This window comes from Pseudopipra pipra, chromosome 6, assembly GCF_036250125.1.
Source record: "Pseudopipra pipra isolate bDixPip1 chromosome 6, bDixPip1.hap1, whole genome shotgun sequence".
Classification (NCBI taxonomy): domain Eukaryota; kingdom Metazoa; phylum Chordata; class Aves; order Passeriformes; family Pipridae; genus Pseudopipra; species Pseudopipra pipra.
The window spans coordinates 48,439,256-48,455,943 of record NC_087554.1 but is presented as its reverse complement, the minus strand read 5'-3'; the positions used below and the strand labels follow the sequence as shown (position 1 = coordinate 48,455,943).

Here is a 16,688-nt window from a genome sequence, read left to right as displayed (position 1 = left end):
AGTGTATGTGGAAATAATCTCCTCCAGTAATTTTTGCCATCTTAATTTCTCTTGTGAAGGGAAAATTTTGTAACTGTCCACAGTTGATTATTTCACCTAATACCTGTTTTCTGAATTGCCTTTATGTCAGTCTGCCTTGTTGCTCACGAGAGTATTTCATAAGTCTACAAATACTGTGTAGATATCATTTGTACTCCTTTCTTTTCATATTCCTAAATAACTGAAAGACTGATTTTGCAAAAAATGCTATCTTTATAATTTATGAATATTTGAGGCTTATTTTGTTTTGCTGCTTATTTAAAAGTGGCTCTTGTTCTTCCCTCAGTCCTCTAAGAAGGAAATTGAGTACTGTACAACATGATGAAATATTAGTGAATTACAATAAAGTAAAAGCATCTGATAGCAGAAGGTGTTACTAAATAGCTTACAAAGTACCTCACACTATTCCAATAAGAAAATTAAATTGTCAGAAAGTGAAATTCTAAGGTTGTTTTTTCTACTTTTTAGACTATATAAATGGAGGAGAATTGTTTACTCATCTTTCACACAGAGAGAGATTCTCAGAAAGTGAGGTGCAAATTTACATTGGGGAAATCGTTTTGGCACTTGAACATCTCCACAAGGTAAGGTAACTTTGTCCTAGTGCTAATTTTGAGGACCTACAGCTGTATATTCTTTTTGCATCATATAAAGTTAGTAAGGACAACTGTTGTTTTTGATTGTTTTAAGTTCAGAGCAACTTTACTATTGGGGCATTAGTTGTATAATTAGAAATAATTCCCCGTGAAGTATCTCTTCTTGTGCACCAGATTAAGGCTACAAATTTTTGTCTGCATTGTGAAGAGTAGTCTTATTGACAAATGATTGTTAATTTTTAGTAATCCTGTGTCCGTAAAACTAATTTGTAGTGAATGTGAACAAGTTCTGGGTTGTAGTGTTGTTCAGTTGTCCTTGTTGCAACACAATTGAGTGGTAGAGTTCTAGCACAGTTGTAGACATGAAAATTATTACAATTTTCAGAGGTAGTAAGTAGATTTGTAGACTATTACAAAGCATGTATGTATGGTCTATGTCTAAAACATGGCATCCATTTTCATTTTTAGTGAACGCTGAACTGAGTTGTGCACTCAACAGCAAGTTTCAAGGGAGATGTAGTATGCCCCTTAAAATTTAAGACATTAACACAAGTGTAATTTCTGATAATTTTCAAGTAATTTTAAAGTTACTTCTTCAAAGGCATTTAAAAATTGTCCTTTTTGAGGTGCAACTTTCATGTATCAGATTATCTTAATAATGGAAATTTTGGTCACTTCATATTTAAATGCATTCAGTGATGTGTCCTTGATGTGGTTACACTATTTGGAAATACTTCTTCTTATACTCTGTTTGCAGTTGGGGATTATATATCGGGATATAAAACTTGAGAATATTCTCCTCGATTCTGATGGCCATGTGGTGCTGACAGACTTCGGTCTGAGTAAGGAGTTTCTTACTGATGAGGTGAGTATATGACTCTCCAGTAAGTGTGGACAGAATTGAGCAAGATCACAAAGTCAGATTTTTATCTTGTTGAAATCATAAACACATTTGAGAAGGGTGGAAAACCTCCATTCTAGGCACATCATAGAACAAGATCTAGTAGTCCGTTCTACTAGGTTTTGAGCTTTCATTTCATTGGTCTTAGGCCTGTCAGACTTCTTTGTTCTAGTTTTCCCTGAAAAGCCTTCGTACTTTCTTCAGCTGGTCTTGACATGAAAAAGGAAAGATCCACATAAATCTGAAAAGCCACTTACATTTTCATTTTCAGATGCTTTCTAAAAAAATGCTTGACTGTGCTAATACTTTGCAATGACTAGGCAAATGGTATGCTATGACTCTTCTTTATGCTAATAATAATTAATGTATTATTATCTTGTCTCTTTCTCATGTCTTTGTGTCACTTCTATTAAGCTTAATTGCAAGCTTTTAGGATAAAAGCTTATCTCTTATTAAATACGTACATAGTACCTAACATAGTGATCTCTGACTATTGACGTTAGTTGTTAATTATTTGTAAGGTACAGTTTCATCTCCAAATATGCTTTTTAGATTTCAGAGAGTCAAAATTGTGCAGGATTTTACTTCTGAGAGACTTTTAAAATGGGTGTTTTTTGGTTTTCACGTTAGCTACCAGTGGTATTGAAATCTGGGACTGCAGATCTAAAAGTCTTTGTTAGAAGCAGCAGAAGGGTTTTCTAAAAATAGATAACTGGTAGTTCCCTCTAGGATATTTGCATTTCAAATAGAGTCTGGTAGGATTTGGGAGGGACCATTTTAAAGAGATACAAAATCTTATTTTCTGAAGCAGGGAAATAGTACAGATAATGTCAGTATATTCCTTTTAAATTATAGCCTGAAACCAAGAGGAAGTTTAACTGGTATGAGAAGGGATTAGCAACAGATTGCCACACCAGTGCAAGAGAGTAAGTACAGAGAGATGCAGTTTTCGTCAGGAAAGAATGATAGTAAAAGGTGTGGCTAGGGACAGTGGGACCTGCTTAGAGTTGTGAGAGAAACTGTGGGGCACAAGGGGCAAAGTAAAGGACACAGAATGGTGTTACTGCACTGATGGGAGAGAAAAGGAGCAGTTCCCTAGCCTTGGGACCAGAGTTGAATGAAGCTGAAATCTTCACTGTGTTAAGAATGTCATAATGAATCAGAACCTTTAAGTCTCAAAAGAGTCGATTTTAAGAAATACATCTCATCTGAGTTCACCTTTGGCACATCATTTACAAGCAGTGTGAGGAAGGGGGAGGACTTGGATAAGCATCAGAGATGCCTGTCTGCTTTTTCCACACTCTGAATTGGAATCCTCTTTCTCCAGTCATTAAATGAAGAAATCTTGCTTGGTCATTTAATGTTGGTTCCTCTGAATCTAATCCATTCTGTTTTCAATATATACCTCTGAAATCTCTTCATTTAACTATATTTTTCTCTTATTCTCTGTCACATTTTATATTTGTCTTCCCTGTCAAAAAAAGCTCAACATTTCTAGTGTTTCTTTTAAGGAAAAAAAGTAACTGCAATTGTGTTGTTTGCTTTCAAAATCTAAGAAATTGTCTTCACTTGACTGAATTTTTCATGTGTGCTATTGTAATTTAGCTATTGAACCTAAACATGATTAAAACGACCCATTTTCACACAGAAATTGACATTTCATGAGTTCTCTGTAGATAATTCAGCTACTGCTAGAACACTTACAGTTCATTACAAAAGATACTTAATTGACACTTTGAACCAATGTATTTACAGCAGGTAGAATTTGGCTGTATAACTGCATAGCTTTCTATCTGTTTTCATGCTTATTGGGTAGCACTTTGAAATAACATTACACAACTGTGTAAGTCAGATAAGAGTGTAGCACTTGCAATTTAATCAGAGCAGTGTACTTTCCTTTGTCTCCCCTTCTTCACATGTCTTTCCTGGTCCACCTTGCAAGAACTGTGCCGTTAAAAATACGCGCTTAAGCAAGTGGAATTTATTCTAGTAACCCCCCTCTTTGGACTCTTGTTTTCTGAAACAAGATATGTTTAGCTTATTAAAAATGTATAAAAATGATCATAGCACGTACTACATTTAAAATTCTTATCAGAGAGGAATCTTTTTCATGTATTTATGAATTTTGGATGGTTTTGTAGTTAGGGGTGCTTGCTAAAAAACATTATGGTTCAATGTTTTCATTATCGCTGCTTTAATCTGATGACTGTTTAAAATTTCCAGGTACTTGGGCAAGTACTGAATTTAACAGAAGTTGTTTTATAATAAAAAGAGTGCACCGTTTCTTGACTACAATAATTAGAGCAGATTGACTATTCAAAAGCAAAGAGGTGGGAAGCTGCTTTTCCTAAGCACTGTTTCAGTGAAAGGAAGCAAATGCATGTGACTTGTAGGAAAACAGAAACCTATTGATTTCTGCTATGCAGCTACTGAAACATGAGTGTGAAGAGTGCATTGTCAAGTGTCCTCTCTGTTTTACGGTTATGTGAAAGTGCTTATAACATGCAAGCATTAAATATTCAAGCTGAAAGCAGTGCAGTGTTAAGAGCTTTAAAGCATTTTTTGCTACTGTTTCACTAAAAACTGAAACTCGTCTTATAGATTTTAGCTTTGTTTGTCTTTAAAATGAAGCTATATGCTTTTATTTACATTCAAAAAGAAGAAATAACCTGACTAGAATAAAGTAGTTGAGTAAAAATGAATTTTCACACGGGGTAGGTCAGTATCACAAGGTATTTAACTATGAAATTACTTCTGGTGTTCAGAAGTTTATTTACAGTTTATTTACTGTCTCATGAAAACCTATAGTTTTACTAGGCTAACCATAGAATGTAATTATGTAAGGAATTGAGATTGAAAAGAATAGTTTCTTTTTAGTATTACTTTTTATGGCATTTGTATTCTTAACAGTGTGATGAATTTAAAACCAATCTATGATTTTTAACTCTCAACTGAATTGTAAAGAAATTCAGAGTAAAAAAGGCAATTTTATCCTTATGCTTTCATGCATCTCAGTTGAGTGCTTGTCTAACTGGGATGTAAAATACATTTTCACATGACATCAATATAAGTTACTATTGGGGACATGGAGAATTGGTAGGACTTGAAAATTCTACAGCACCGTTGTGTTCATTGCATAAGTGAAATCACTTCAGTGTTGCTATTTTTTTCAAGAGTTTTGTAATACATTTTTCTTTAAAACCCCCCCAAACTCCGAAATTGTTAGTCTGGGGGGGTTTTCCCTCTTATTTCTTGTGTGTTATCTTTATCTTCTGGATTTGTGGCTTAGGCATATTTTTATCTTTTCATCTCATTAATAGCTCTACTTGTATGCTGGAATTATTTTCATTTGGTCAGTGTCAGTTTAACCTAGTCATCGGGTCTTGTCTTAATTTGGATGTTTATTGCTAAAATGCTACCTCATTTTTAAAAAATATTTCTTTCCCCTCACTTTTCTTTTAGTTCTGTAACTACACTAAAATCATACTTCAGTACATGTGGAGATCTTTGTCTTAGAAAGAGTAATAGGAACACACTCATTGAATTATTGTAGAAGTAATCTATTTGACCATGCATAATAACTAACATTTTTTCTGTTAATTAAATCCAATAAAGTACACTTTTTCTTCCAGAGTATAATGAAGTGCTCAATTCTCTGCATTGGTACATGTCTTCTGCATTAGCTTAAGTTTGTTTTGAAGTTTTTGTGTTTGCTTAATGAAGTTTAAAAAAATTTTATAGTAAATACTGAATGTTGTCAGTATTGCCTTGGCAATAAATTATATAAAAGTGGATATTCTGTATGAGGGATGATTGAATTGAAATCTGAATTGGTTGAATGGATATCTGTGTGCTTCTGTCTGATATGTAGAATGAATAGTTCATATGCATTATTGTTTTTTCATCTGCAAATCTCTTGATCAGAGTTGCAGATTTAGTTAGAACACTCAGATGCTTTTCACTGTTGAATTATTGTTTGTTTTCATTTATTAGATGATGGAGTGAATATTTTGTTCTGGAAACAAAATTAGTATGTAATTTTAAAAGATTTTAAAGGACATTTCATTGACGGAAGAATGATAAAGTGGAGGTTAGTCAACTATGGGTCTTGATAGATGAAGTAGGAAGAGATTTGTATACATTCTTAATGCAGTTTAAAGGTAGTCCAGAACAGAGAGAAGTGACTACAACTTGACTCATTTAGTGCTTGAGGAACTGTCATCTCACGTAAGTGACCTGGTAGATTAGCTATGCATTTAACTTTAAAAGACCCTGTATAGTCGTCCAATTAAACTCATAAGGTTTATGCAATTAAGTAGTGCATCCTCTGAACACTGAGCATTCTCTTGCAAAGATGAGTAAAATAAACTGTACTTCTTGTGTTTTGAAGAATTGTTCAGTGTTGTAGACATAATAAACACAGTTATAAGGAGTAGACTTACATTTCTGCAAAGGGGAAAAAGTAAGAAAGAGTGAACTGAATAATGAAGTTAGTCCGCAGAAGTTAACATGGGTTGTAGATCTGTCTGGATAATTAGTAATTTTTTCCCCGATTTTTGAAAAGGAAATGAAACAATGGCAAAAACTTCTTGCTTTATTTGGTGTACTCCTGTCAGTGTTTTAACTGTCCTGAAATTGAATATTAAGAACATACCAAACACTGTAAAGGCACGTCACTGAGCTGGACTAATTTAATTGCAAAACCAGGTCATCAATGATCAGATGACTGTGTTTGAGCCTTTGCCAGAAGGTTTCCCTTTTCAGTGCTTATCACAAAGAAGATTGTGCTTTCCCAGCATGGAGCAATATTGGAGAAGACTAGAACATAAAATACATTCTGTCCATATTTTGATGCCAAAATCTTAAAGTGCCATTAAAAATTTTTGCAAGACAGAACAACCCCCTGCAGCGCTACAGGCTGGGAGCAGAGTGGCTGGAGAGCAGCTAGATGGAGAGGGACCTGGGAGTTTGGATTGACAAGAAGCTGAACATGAGCCAGCAGTGTGCCCAGGTGGCCAAGAAGGCCAGTGGCATCCTGGCCTGTATCAGGAACAGTGTGGCCAGCAGGACCAGGGAAGTGATTCTTCCCCTGCACTCAGCGCTGGTGAGGCCACACCTGGAGTACTGTGTCTAGTTCTGGGCCCCTCAGTTCAGGAAGGATATTGAGGGGCTGGAGCAGGTCCAGAGAAGAGCAACTAAGCTGATGAAGGGACTCCAGCACAAGTCCTATGAGGAGAGGCTGAGGGAGCTGGGGTTGTTTAGTCTGGAGAAGAGGAGGCTCAGGGGAGACCTCATCACTCTCTACAACTACCTGAAAGGAGGTTGTAGCCAGGTGGGGGTTGGTCTCTTCTCCCAGGCAGCTCTCAGTAAGACAAGAGGGTACGATCTTAAACTGTGCCAGGGGAGGTTTAGGTTAGATATTAGGAAGAAATTCTTTCCAGAGAGGGTAATCAGGCATTGGAATGGGCTGCCCAGGGAGGTGGTGGGTTCTCTATCCCTGGAGGTTTTTAAGATGAGACTGGATGTGGCACTTAGTGCCATGGTCTGGTAACCACGGTGGTAGTGGATTAAGGGTTGGACTTGATGATCTTGGAGGTCCCTTCCAACCCAACTGATTCTATAATTCTATGATTTCATACACTGACTGCTTTAAGGATACTAGTTTCTTATTATATTATACCACTTTAAAAAATCCCATTTGGCAGAGAAATACCAATCTGTGTGTTAAATAGTCTGGTATCTTCTATTGGATCTTACAAGAATATGTTACTAGTCAGCTCAGAAAAATTCTGTTTCTGTTTTCCAGGGGTAAACAAGTAACTTTCTGAGGGCAAATGCTGCCATCATCATTAATCCTTTTTTTCTCATGGATGTGTTTTTTCTTTTGAATTACTGCAAATACCTAACTTCATTGAAACTTGGGCAACCAGATGGGAAAAACTTACATGACCAGAGATTCATGGCTAAATGTAAATTAAATTAGAACCAAATGGATTGCATTTGAGCAAAATTGTCCACTTCTGCACCTCTACCTTTTACATCTGGTGCTCTCTGAAATTATAAATGTTTATTTGACATCTCCTATATTTTTTCTTTATATTCTCCTTTGAAAAAAAATAAACTTTTGAAGGCTTGCAGTGGCAGCTACTAGAATTCTTCTCAGAATCAGTATTCTTCCATACCTTATAATTTTGCCTTTTTTTTGAAGAAAGATGATTTTTTCAGGTTTTGCTTTGTATACTGTTCTTGTCTTTTGGTACTATTACCTCTCTCTTCTCAGAAGACAATGCCTTAGAAAACAAGCCTTCCAAAAATTGGAAATTTTGAGAAGAACCTAGTACAAAATGTTCATCCAAGTTGACAGTGGTACATGCTTGCATTCTTCCCACACAGTAATGTGCTGTTTCTGATTTTTTTTCCTGCAGAATTGAGACTTTTGTTCTCTTTTCTCTTAGTTATTTTGCTTTACAAATCCATTATCAGGAACTGATTTAAATAATTCCTTGCAGAATTGCAATTGCATTGCAGTGTGAAAGCAAACACAGCTGTTGTGTAAATCTGTGAAAAGGGTTTCTTGAACCTCCACTTGACATTAGACGTGGCCTTGCATTGAGTTATGTTTTGGGGTCACAGTGGTAGAGGTCACATGTTTCTTGGCTAGCACACAGTACGAGGTTTAGCTGCTCTTACTCTCCCTTTTAATTGCCTTTTCTGATGGCATGTGCTGGCAGGCAAATCTCATTCTTGCTTGAAAAATTCAGTAGCCTTGTTCCATGTCTATTTTGGAAGTAGATGTCACTAGTCTAGTTGTGGCAAGAGGTATAGTAACCAACATGATATTTTGACATAACTGGCTTCTTCAAGTAGGAACAACCACCAGGACAGGATTTTTAATTGATTTCATATGACCACATACGTTTTTTTAAATTTTTCTTAAGATGACATTTCAAACCTTTGATCTGCTATATTGCAACTGTTCTTACTTTAATCTAAATCTTTGCTTTTGTAGTACAGTCTTCATTGTGATTTTGTTGTGTGGAGCGGGGCAGTCTAACTAGTGTACCACTAAACTTTTTAGCCTTTGTTCTTCCGTGTTTGTCTCCTGCAGAGATCATAGTTTTGGTCCTGAATAGAAGTTACAACTACAGAAACAACAGTCTTCAGCTGAGAGATTTTTTTGGGGTGAAGCTGTACTTTCTGTATGGACAGCTTAATTACTCAATGTTATGTCTGAGTATTATGACCAATAAGACTCTGAAAATCATTGAAATTTAAAAAAACCCAGTGAGTAAAAAGAAGAAACCGGTCAGTTTGGCAAGAACTTTGTTGAAACAAGATTTTTTTTTTTCCATTTTAAACCTATATCACATCTTTGAACAATGAGAGGACTTTTTGTCAATTTTCATATACCTTCCTAAATTGAGACTGTAATTATTGTTGTTCTGGGCAATTAAAACGATGGTGAAGAATGTTACTGATATAATTTCTATGGAAACAGTGGTTTTTTCCTTGGTGCATTTTTATTTTTCGGGTAAACATCTCTGCCAGAATGACCTCTAAGGTTCACTGAAGGTACAGGTCCTGTTTCTGCATAGAATTTAGGCTTTTCAATCTTTACTTGTGATTCTTCTGAAATGCAAAATGCATTCGGCAGGTCAGGTCGTTAATAGCACCTCTGCTACGTGGCCTTCACATATTGCAAGTAAATTTTCATTTTTGACAGTATTCTCTTTATTTGTCCTGTGGTCCTGGTTTTCTCATTAAACTTACCAAGGGAACTCTAATGGCTCACTTGATCAGTAGCTTGCAGCCATTTGCTGATAGCTGATGTGAGATAATCTGTGTGATACTGCTGAACTCTTCAACTGCTTAAGCTCTTCAGTCTTGTAAGCTGTTTCTGGAAGAACTGTGGTTCTTGACTAGTTTGTCAGGAAGCAGCAGGATGGGGAGACTGCTCCATGCATTAGTGTGAGCTGGGAGCTAAGGGTTGCAGCAAGGCAGGTACACGTCAGTACCTCACTGACCAGTGGTGCAATCCCACAGTTGCCAAACGGGAAGATCAGAGCAAGTCTAGTGGAAGAAAAACAGGCTTGGGCAACAGTCCTGTGGTTATCAGAAAAGCTTGTTGTGAGGAGAGAGGCTTGAGGACAAGCCAGGATTTGAAATTGGTGGATCAGGATCAGTGAGGTACACAGCCAAGTAAAGACATACCTACAGCACAGCTGACATAAGGATCAAGAATGGGAGCCTGAACTTCTGCTCCCAGCTGAAGGTGGAGGAGGCCCCTGAGAAGGTTCCACACAGGTTACTCAGCTCCATTTTGTCAGCATTGGTCTTAAGCAGAGATACCTTAACCCCTAGAATTGGGGAAAAAGATCGTGGAGCCTGTTGATAAGCTCAGGGCTCTGATATAATTATCCTAGGAAAGTTTTCACTATTTATGCTTGTAGCCAAGCCCTAAGTTATGACTTTCAGGACTCTGATTGCATACACTCACAAATGTACAAAATAGGAACAATAATGATACTGATTCTTGTATTCTAGAAATTGGGGGGTTTTTTTGGGTTTTTTTTTTATTCCTCACTGTTGCTATTTGAAACACTACTGATAGAACCCAGAGAGGGTCTAATGCAGCCTGGAACTGTGACTTTGAAGTACCTTTAACAAAGGAAGAAAGACAACTTGGGACTTGAAACATTTTTTCAGAGGTGTAGGCAATTAAGGAAGATAGTTTCACTTCAGCATATTTCCCTGGATTAATCAAATGAAGAGCAACAGCAAGAATTCTGTGGCACAGTACAAACACTGGCATCTATTCATACCTATAAATGATGTACCACTTTAGTCATTTGAGGAGACTAAGAAATGGATTTTGTGTTGCTTTTGAAAGGATGAGAATATGATTTAGTTTGATAACCTGTGAAATTCTTTAGGTGACCTCACATCTATTTAAGTCTTATTCCTGAATGCAGTAGCATAATATATCCTTTATAGCCTCCGCTGTCTGAATTTGCGTATTTCTAAATAGTTACTTTTTTCTTCAATGGCCTCACAGTCAATTTCCAAATATGCATTGAATAAAATAAACTATTAGAGAGGACATTTTAGTGTATATTGTTTAAAATGTTTTTCCTTGTTAACTAAGAAAAAAGTAAAATAGAAGGGTCAATTGCCATACTGTTGGGGCTGAAGCTATTTGTATTACATTGATATTGATAAATATGAACACAAAGACATTTCAGGACCTTCATGAAAACACATTAGTGTTACTCTTCAAAAGGATTCACTGCCTAGTTAGTGTGTTTCCAGTACTATTATCTCTTGCTGCCATTTCTAGTTCCGAATTGGAGTCTGTGTTTCTGCGTTACCCTCCTTGAGCTAGACCATCTGTGGAAGTGTATCATGCAGGTGGCGTTTGGGATGGCCTCCTCCTCACTGAGTGAAGTGTTCCACTCCAAGTCAGGTAGCAATTACAAGTATTTATGCAGAGTGTTGGGACCTCTGTACATTCAATTTAAATTAGTTCCAGTAGCTGTTAAATACTCTAATACAAAAGTGGGTACTTAATATCTTTTGCAGCAGCATTACTCTCCTGCACGTATTTTTTTTTTGGTAATGCCTTCAGGAGAGTGTATTAGGGATGTTAGTTGCCATGCTGAACCTTCACGAGAGAATGATACCATGTGTGTTTTTTGAGCACGACTGACTTTTCGTCTGCTAGGCTCTTGTAGCTGATGCAATGGAGAGGGCAGGCTTCATCATACAAAGTTAAGACCACATGAGAAGTAATAGAAATTGATCTGTGGGTTTTCTGCTCAGAAGCATTACTTAGGAAATAGAATTCTTAGGTACGGTTAGTGTATTAATAATCATACCACAAAATAGTCATTTGAGGAACTTTACAAGCAGTTTTGCATTTATCCAATATATGAAGCCTGTTAGGTTGCTAAAAGAGAAGCCTCACTATACACAGAGTTTTAGGTAAGTTGTGATTTTCCTAAGTTTGATTTTTCATCTATATACCTGATCTGAAAGTTGGTATGGATAATTTTACTACTCATGCAATAAAGGGGGAATTGTCCTTCACTGAGTGGAAAGACCATAGCTATGTTAGATTTAATACCTTGTTTAAACTTGTTATGTGTTTTCAGAGTACCTCCAACAATGAAGCATTCCTCTTGTCTTGTTAGGTCGTAACATTTTGAAACCTTCATAATGATGAGGTCAGATTAAGTGAATGAAGAAATTTAATTTGTCAGCTAACGAGTATGGACAAGCATAGGACTACCATAAGAATGTTACTGAAAACCATAGAAGAACCCAGTCAAAAATGCATAGTAATTCGATTATTTCTTCATAACAAAAGTGTGACAAGAACCCATAAGTAATTCTTGTCTGGATTGAAGAGTTTTTTAGTGGAGTTCTGGAGAATCAGTCCTGAGAGCAGCCCTAAATGCCTTCAGTGAGCTTCCGTCTGGCCTACCTGGTTCTCTTATGTGCTGTTGCACTCTCTTGCTCTCTGGCAGTAGGTGCTGCACAGTCCCAGAGTTGTTGCTGACAGATGAAATACATGCTATCAGAGACTACCTCTGACTTTCCAGCTCTAGAAGCCATCTTTGTGTTCTTTGGCCCAACAATACTTAGTGTTTCTAGATTTTGGTTTTGTTGTCATTTTTTTAAATACTAACTATGCTAAAGGAGTAATTCTTTAGCCATGTGACAATGTTCCTAGAATATTTTATATGAATATGGAATGCAAGGAAGTTAGTCCAAGCCAATTTAATAGCTGAGGAGTCTCTTTCCCTTATATCATGTAGTTTTCATTTCTTGAAATTCTTACACTAGAACTTATTTACTCTAGACTTTAACCAAGCCTTTTAACTGTATCCTATCATCTCTTCTATTAGCAAGGAACTCCCATTAGAAAATACATACACTATTGAAGAACATTTGGGGAAGAGTAACTTTGGTTTGATTTATTTTTTACAAGTTAAAAAAATTATTTAAGGAGTCAAGTTTCGTGGTTTGAAGGAATGTCATAGTATTACAGTTTCAGAATGTGTCATATCTAATATTCAGGGTAGTAGGGACAGTTAAGAACAAAGTATTTGCACTGTAAGTAGTTGGAGAACACAAGCAGTCTTTCTGTTTCAAAGGTGACCTTTCATGTAGTTGGAGAAGTGGGTCCTAATTTTCAATGCAGAAAAGGATGGATTCAGTGAATACTTGGCTAACCCTCTGGCTAAATTATGTTTGTACAAACACTTGTGAATAAAATAAGCTGTAGGACTGTTGGACCCAAGTGTCTGTTGGAGCAGTGGCATGTATTGTTTGGATGCAGTTCATAAAGTTGAAGAAGTACTTCAAAGGCCATATAATTAAATGTTAAATAATACATCTTCAAATGGTAGAATAACTGTGCTAAGACACTTGAGTGCTTTCCACATCTGCAGTCACACTTTGGAATTAAAATTACAAATGCTCAAAGGCTGAAGCATTTTCCCAAAGCAATATTTGTATGGCAAATAGATGCTCCCGTTAGGCTTGTGCACACGTGTAGAACAGTGTACTTGGAATATACCTCGGTATTCTAAGCCAGATACTCTAGATAGGCATCTGGTTGTTCTTTGCAGGTGTGGGATTTTTTTGTTTTGTTTTACCTATGTCACTAACTCTGTTAGTATTCTGGTAGATAGCTTTGTCTCAACTCACCCTTTCCAGCATTCACACCTCCGTAGTCTTCCTTCATGATTTTTTTGGGATGCTTTGCTTAGATGTGTGTTTGGTTTGTTCCCTAGGCCTCTGAAACAAAATCCTATGGGTTCTTAAGACTTCATTTGATCTTTGTTTTTATTTTTGTTTCTATTTTTCCAGTGGTCAAATGGCATGCTCCTGTTTGCTCAGTCTATCTTTTATGCAAACAGCTAATTTGGCAACAGATGGGTGCATTTTGTGCTTAATGTTTGTATGGATGGTATGTTTCTCTTTATGTAACTTAGTTACCTGCGGAAGTTTAACAGAAACCTTACTTTGTTTAGTGCTCAGTAGCAGCATAGTGATGACGTCATTCACTCAGAAGGTACTCAACACATCAGCCCTTAGAATCATAAAATTGTCAAGGTTGGGAAAGCCCTTGAAGACCATTGAGTCCAACTGTCAGGCTAGGATCAGCACCACTAAACCATGTCCTCAAATGCCATATCCACACATTTTTTTGAACACTTCAAGGGATGGTGACTCCACCAATTCCCTGAGCAGTCTATTCCAATGCTTGAAAATCTCTTCCATTAAGAATTTTTTCTAATGTCTAATCTAAACCTCCTCTTGCCTCCTTTAGTCTTGCATCTTTCACTGTACGTAATCTTTTATTGCTCTAGGGCTGCTTTGGTGTTCTAAAAGCTGTTCTTTGTACGTTCATTCAATCTGACTTGGATTCCCTGTCTGCCATGCTATGAGTAGGCATGACAATCACAAGATGCACTTTCCAACTATGCAGATCTTGCAAGATCAGTTTTCCTTTCAAGAGGAAAATTAATTTGATTTTTTTTTTTTTGAGGCCCTGAACTAATGATGTTCTCTGCTTATTGAAGGAGTACTATGTAACAATCCCTTGGGATCATGTCCTTTACTCTAAGAATTTTTATTTATTTTTTTTTACAAATACTAGTTTAGGCCTGGCACTCAGCCAGTTATCTGCCTGTGTCCTCCTAGCTGGAGATGTCTTCAGCCAGGTATTAAAAACCAGTTTGTTTCTCAGCTGCAGACCTTTGGGTGCACGTGATAAAATAATGCAGGCCTTCACCTCATAGGTGTTGGGAAACACCTGTCCAGAATCTGTTGTCACTATTTCTTTGCCCAGATTCCATGCCATTTTTTGATTTGTTAGAACATTGAATCGCACATTTTCAGTGCCTCTGGGCTGTGAGTTTTGTGGCACTAGAAACTAACACCATCCTTCCAGCACAGTATCTTCTTAAATAAGACATAATGGAATAGCCTTTTTTCTAAAGAGCTGGCTGCAAAAAGGCAGTTTGGCACAGTAGAGATGAACCTTTTAGGATCATATTGAGCATGAGTGGTATGTTGGCTGTCTTGAAGTCTCATCTAATTCCTGTGATTCACTTTGGAATTGCAGTTCTTGTCCCACATACTCTGTTAGAACCTGTTGAACAGTTACTAGGCTTAATAACTGTCTGACCTACCACTGCATATGTTGCTAAAATGAATTTGCATTGCTGTAGACCAGGATGTGTGCTCTAAAGGACACATCCTTACATGACAGTGGTGACTGTTTCTCCATCAGTCAGGCTTTCCTGTAGATGTGGCAAATTTGATTAGTCTCTGCAACAAAAAGGAGTTTCATCCTTTTGCTTTTTTTTGTTGCTATTAATGTGCTTTTTTTACTTGATGTTGCTTTCTACAACTTCGTGTAGTTTCAAATGCCTGCCTACCATTCCTTGGTTATAAAGCAGAGCCAAGTGATGATACCACAGGATCATCAAGAACATGATGGTGCAAGACTTCCATCCCTCTGTCAGCACTTTTGATTGAATTTTGGAGCTAGGTAATTGGTGTCAAACTGTGAAGGTCAGGGTACATAGTCTTAGTGAAGTCTGAGGTAGGTTTTTTTTTTGTGAAGTGACTGTCTTCCTAATCTGCATTACACATCTCCATCTTGGACAGCCACAGAGATCTAATTCTCTGTACTAAAGCTGTTCAGTGCCCTTTCTTTTTTGATGAAGGGGAAGGAAAATGGGATGCTAAAATAAATAATCTGGAGAAAAGACTTCAGCGTTCACACAGATGTGGTACTGAAAGTGCCCTAGCAAGTTAAAGCAGTTACATTTCACTAGGCAGCTCAGATCAGTCAGAATGATTGCAAGGAACTCATAAAGAGGGCAGTGTGCTATTTTTTTTTTTTTTATATTGCCATAGCTAGTATGGAGAAATTTTGAACTTTGCTCTCTGTATAGTACTACAGTGTTTATTAGAAACAGTCTGGTAACAAATTGGGACATCCACCATGACAGTGTGTAGCTCATCTCGAAGAAAAAGTAGTAAGGGAATATTACTATGTTTTTCTAATTTAACAGAGAGATGGTTTAACAAAGTGAACTGCCTTACTGTCCATGTGAACCTTTCTATGTTCACTGATCAAGAATCTTAACAAAATTCTCTTTCTATTGGTGGCTTCATGAAAAGTTAGTGCTCTCTTAAGCGGATAACTGGTTTGAAGTAGCCACTTCATTTACCTTTATTAAAAGATATGTTATTGCATAAACATTGAGGAATGATGCTGAACCTGGTAAAGAAAAAGAAATAATAACCATCTGTTGTGTGCTAGAAGACTAAGACTTATCTCTAGATTATCTGTAAACATCAAAGAACTGATTTGCTGATTTGGAACAAACATAATGACAGCCTTTCAAAGACAGGGTCAATATTGTCATACTGAGTTATAAGTGATGGGTTAGCCACACTTCTGTTTCCATCCATTAGTGTCTGATTGCTAGCTGTTCTGTAACTCAGAAGAGGAAACCACGGTGTTTAAGGCAGGCATGCTTGAGTGAAGGAAGAAAATGAGCGTTCTGTGTTAGGCAAAAAATTTCTTAAGCTTAAGTATTTGCAAGATGTGCATGATCAGTGAGAATTCACCTGTAAGTAATCCAAGTTCAGTTGTTTTTTAATAACATCCTTTGTTGTCTTATATCTCATAATGTGAAAGTATTAATAATGTAGATTCTGGAATTTAGATTCATATGATAAAGTTTAATGAAATGTAAATTTGGAGGAGGTTGTAGTTTTTGAAATTGGGATGAGGGGAGCCTGCATGTTTGATTTGTGAGTCAAATGTGCTTTCACAAATGACTGTTGAAATACAACTTATGTTTTGTGACGTAATCACAGAGTGGTTGATGTTGGAAGGAGTCTCTGGAGGTCATCTGGTCCAACCTCCTGCTCAAGCACAGTCATTTAGAGCTGGTTGACCACAACCAATCCAGAAGCTTTTTGAATATCTCCAAGGAGAGAGACTCCACAACATTTGTGGCCAGCCTGTGCCAGTGCTCAGTCACCCTCACAGTAAATGTGTTTCCTCCTCTGGTCCTGTCACTGGGCACTACTGGGAAGAGCCTGGCTCCCTCTTCTTTGCA

General features: G+C 37.0%; 1 protein-coding gene across 4 annotated transcripts in view; it reads left to right on the top strand.

Moving 5' to 3' along the window:
* Positions 1-16,688, top strand: part of RPS6KA5 (ribosomal protein S6 kinase A5) — a 69,999-nt gene that overhangs the window by 26,042 nt on the left and 27,269 nt on the right. For 2 of the 4 annotated variants that reach the window (XM_064658964.1, XM_064658965.1), the window contains exons 4-5: positions 508-623; positions 1,393-1,500. In XM_064658964.1, the coding sequence (XP_064515034.1) occupies positions 508-623; positions 1,393-1,500 (224 nt within the window). Of the gene's footprint in view, positions 1-507; positions 624-1,392; positions 1,501-2,408; positions 2,463-16,688 lie in introns of those variants that run through there. The other 2 variants (XM_064658967.1, XM_064658968.1) reach the window with 2 other exon arrangements.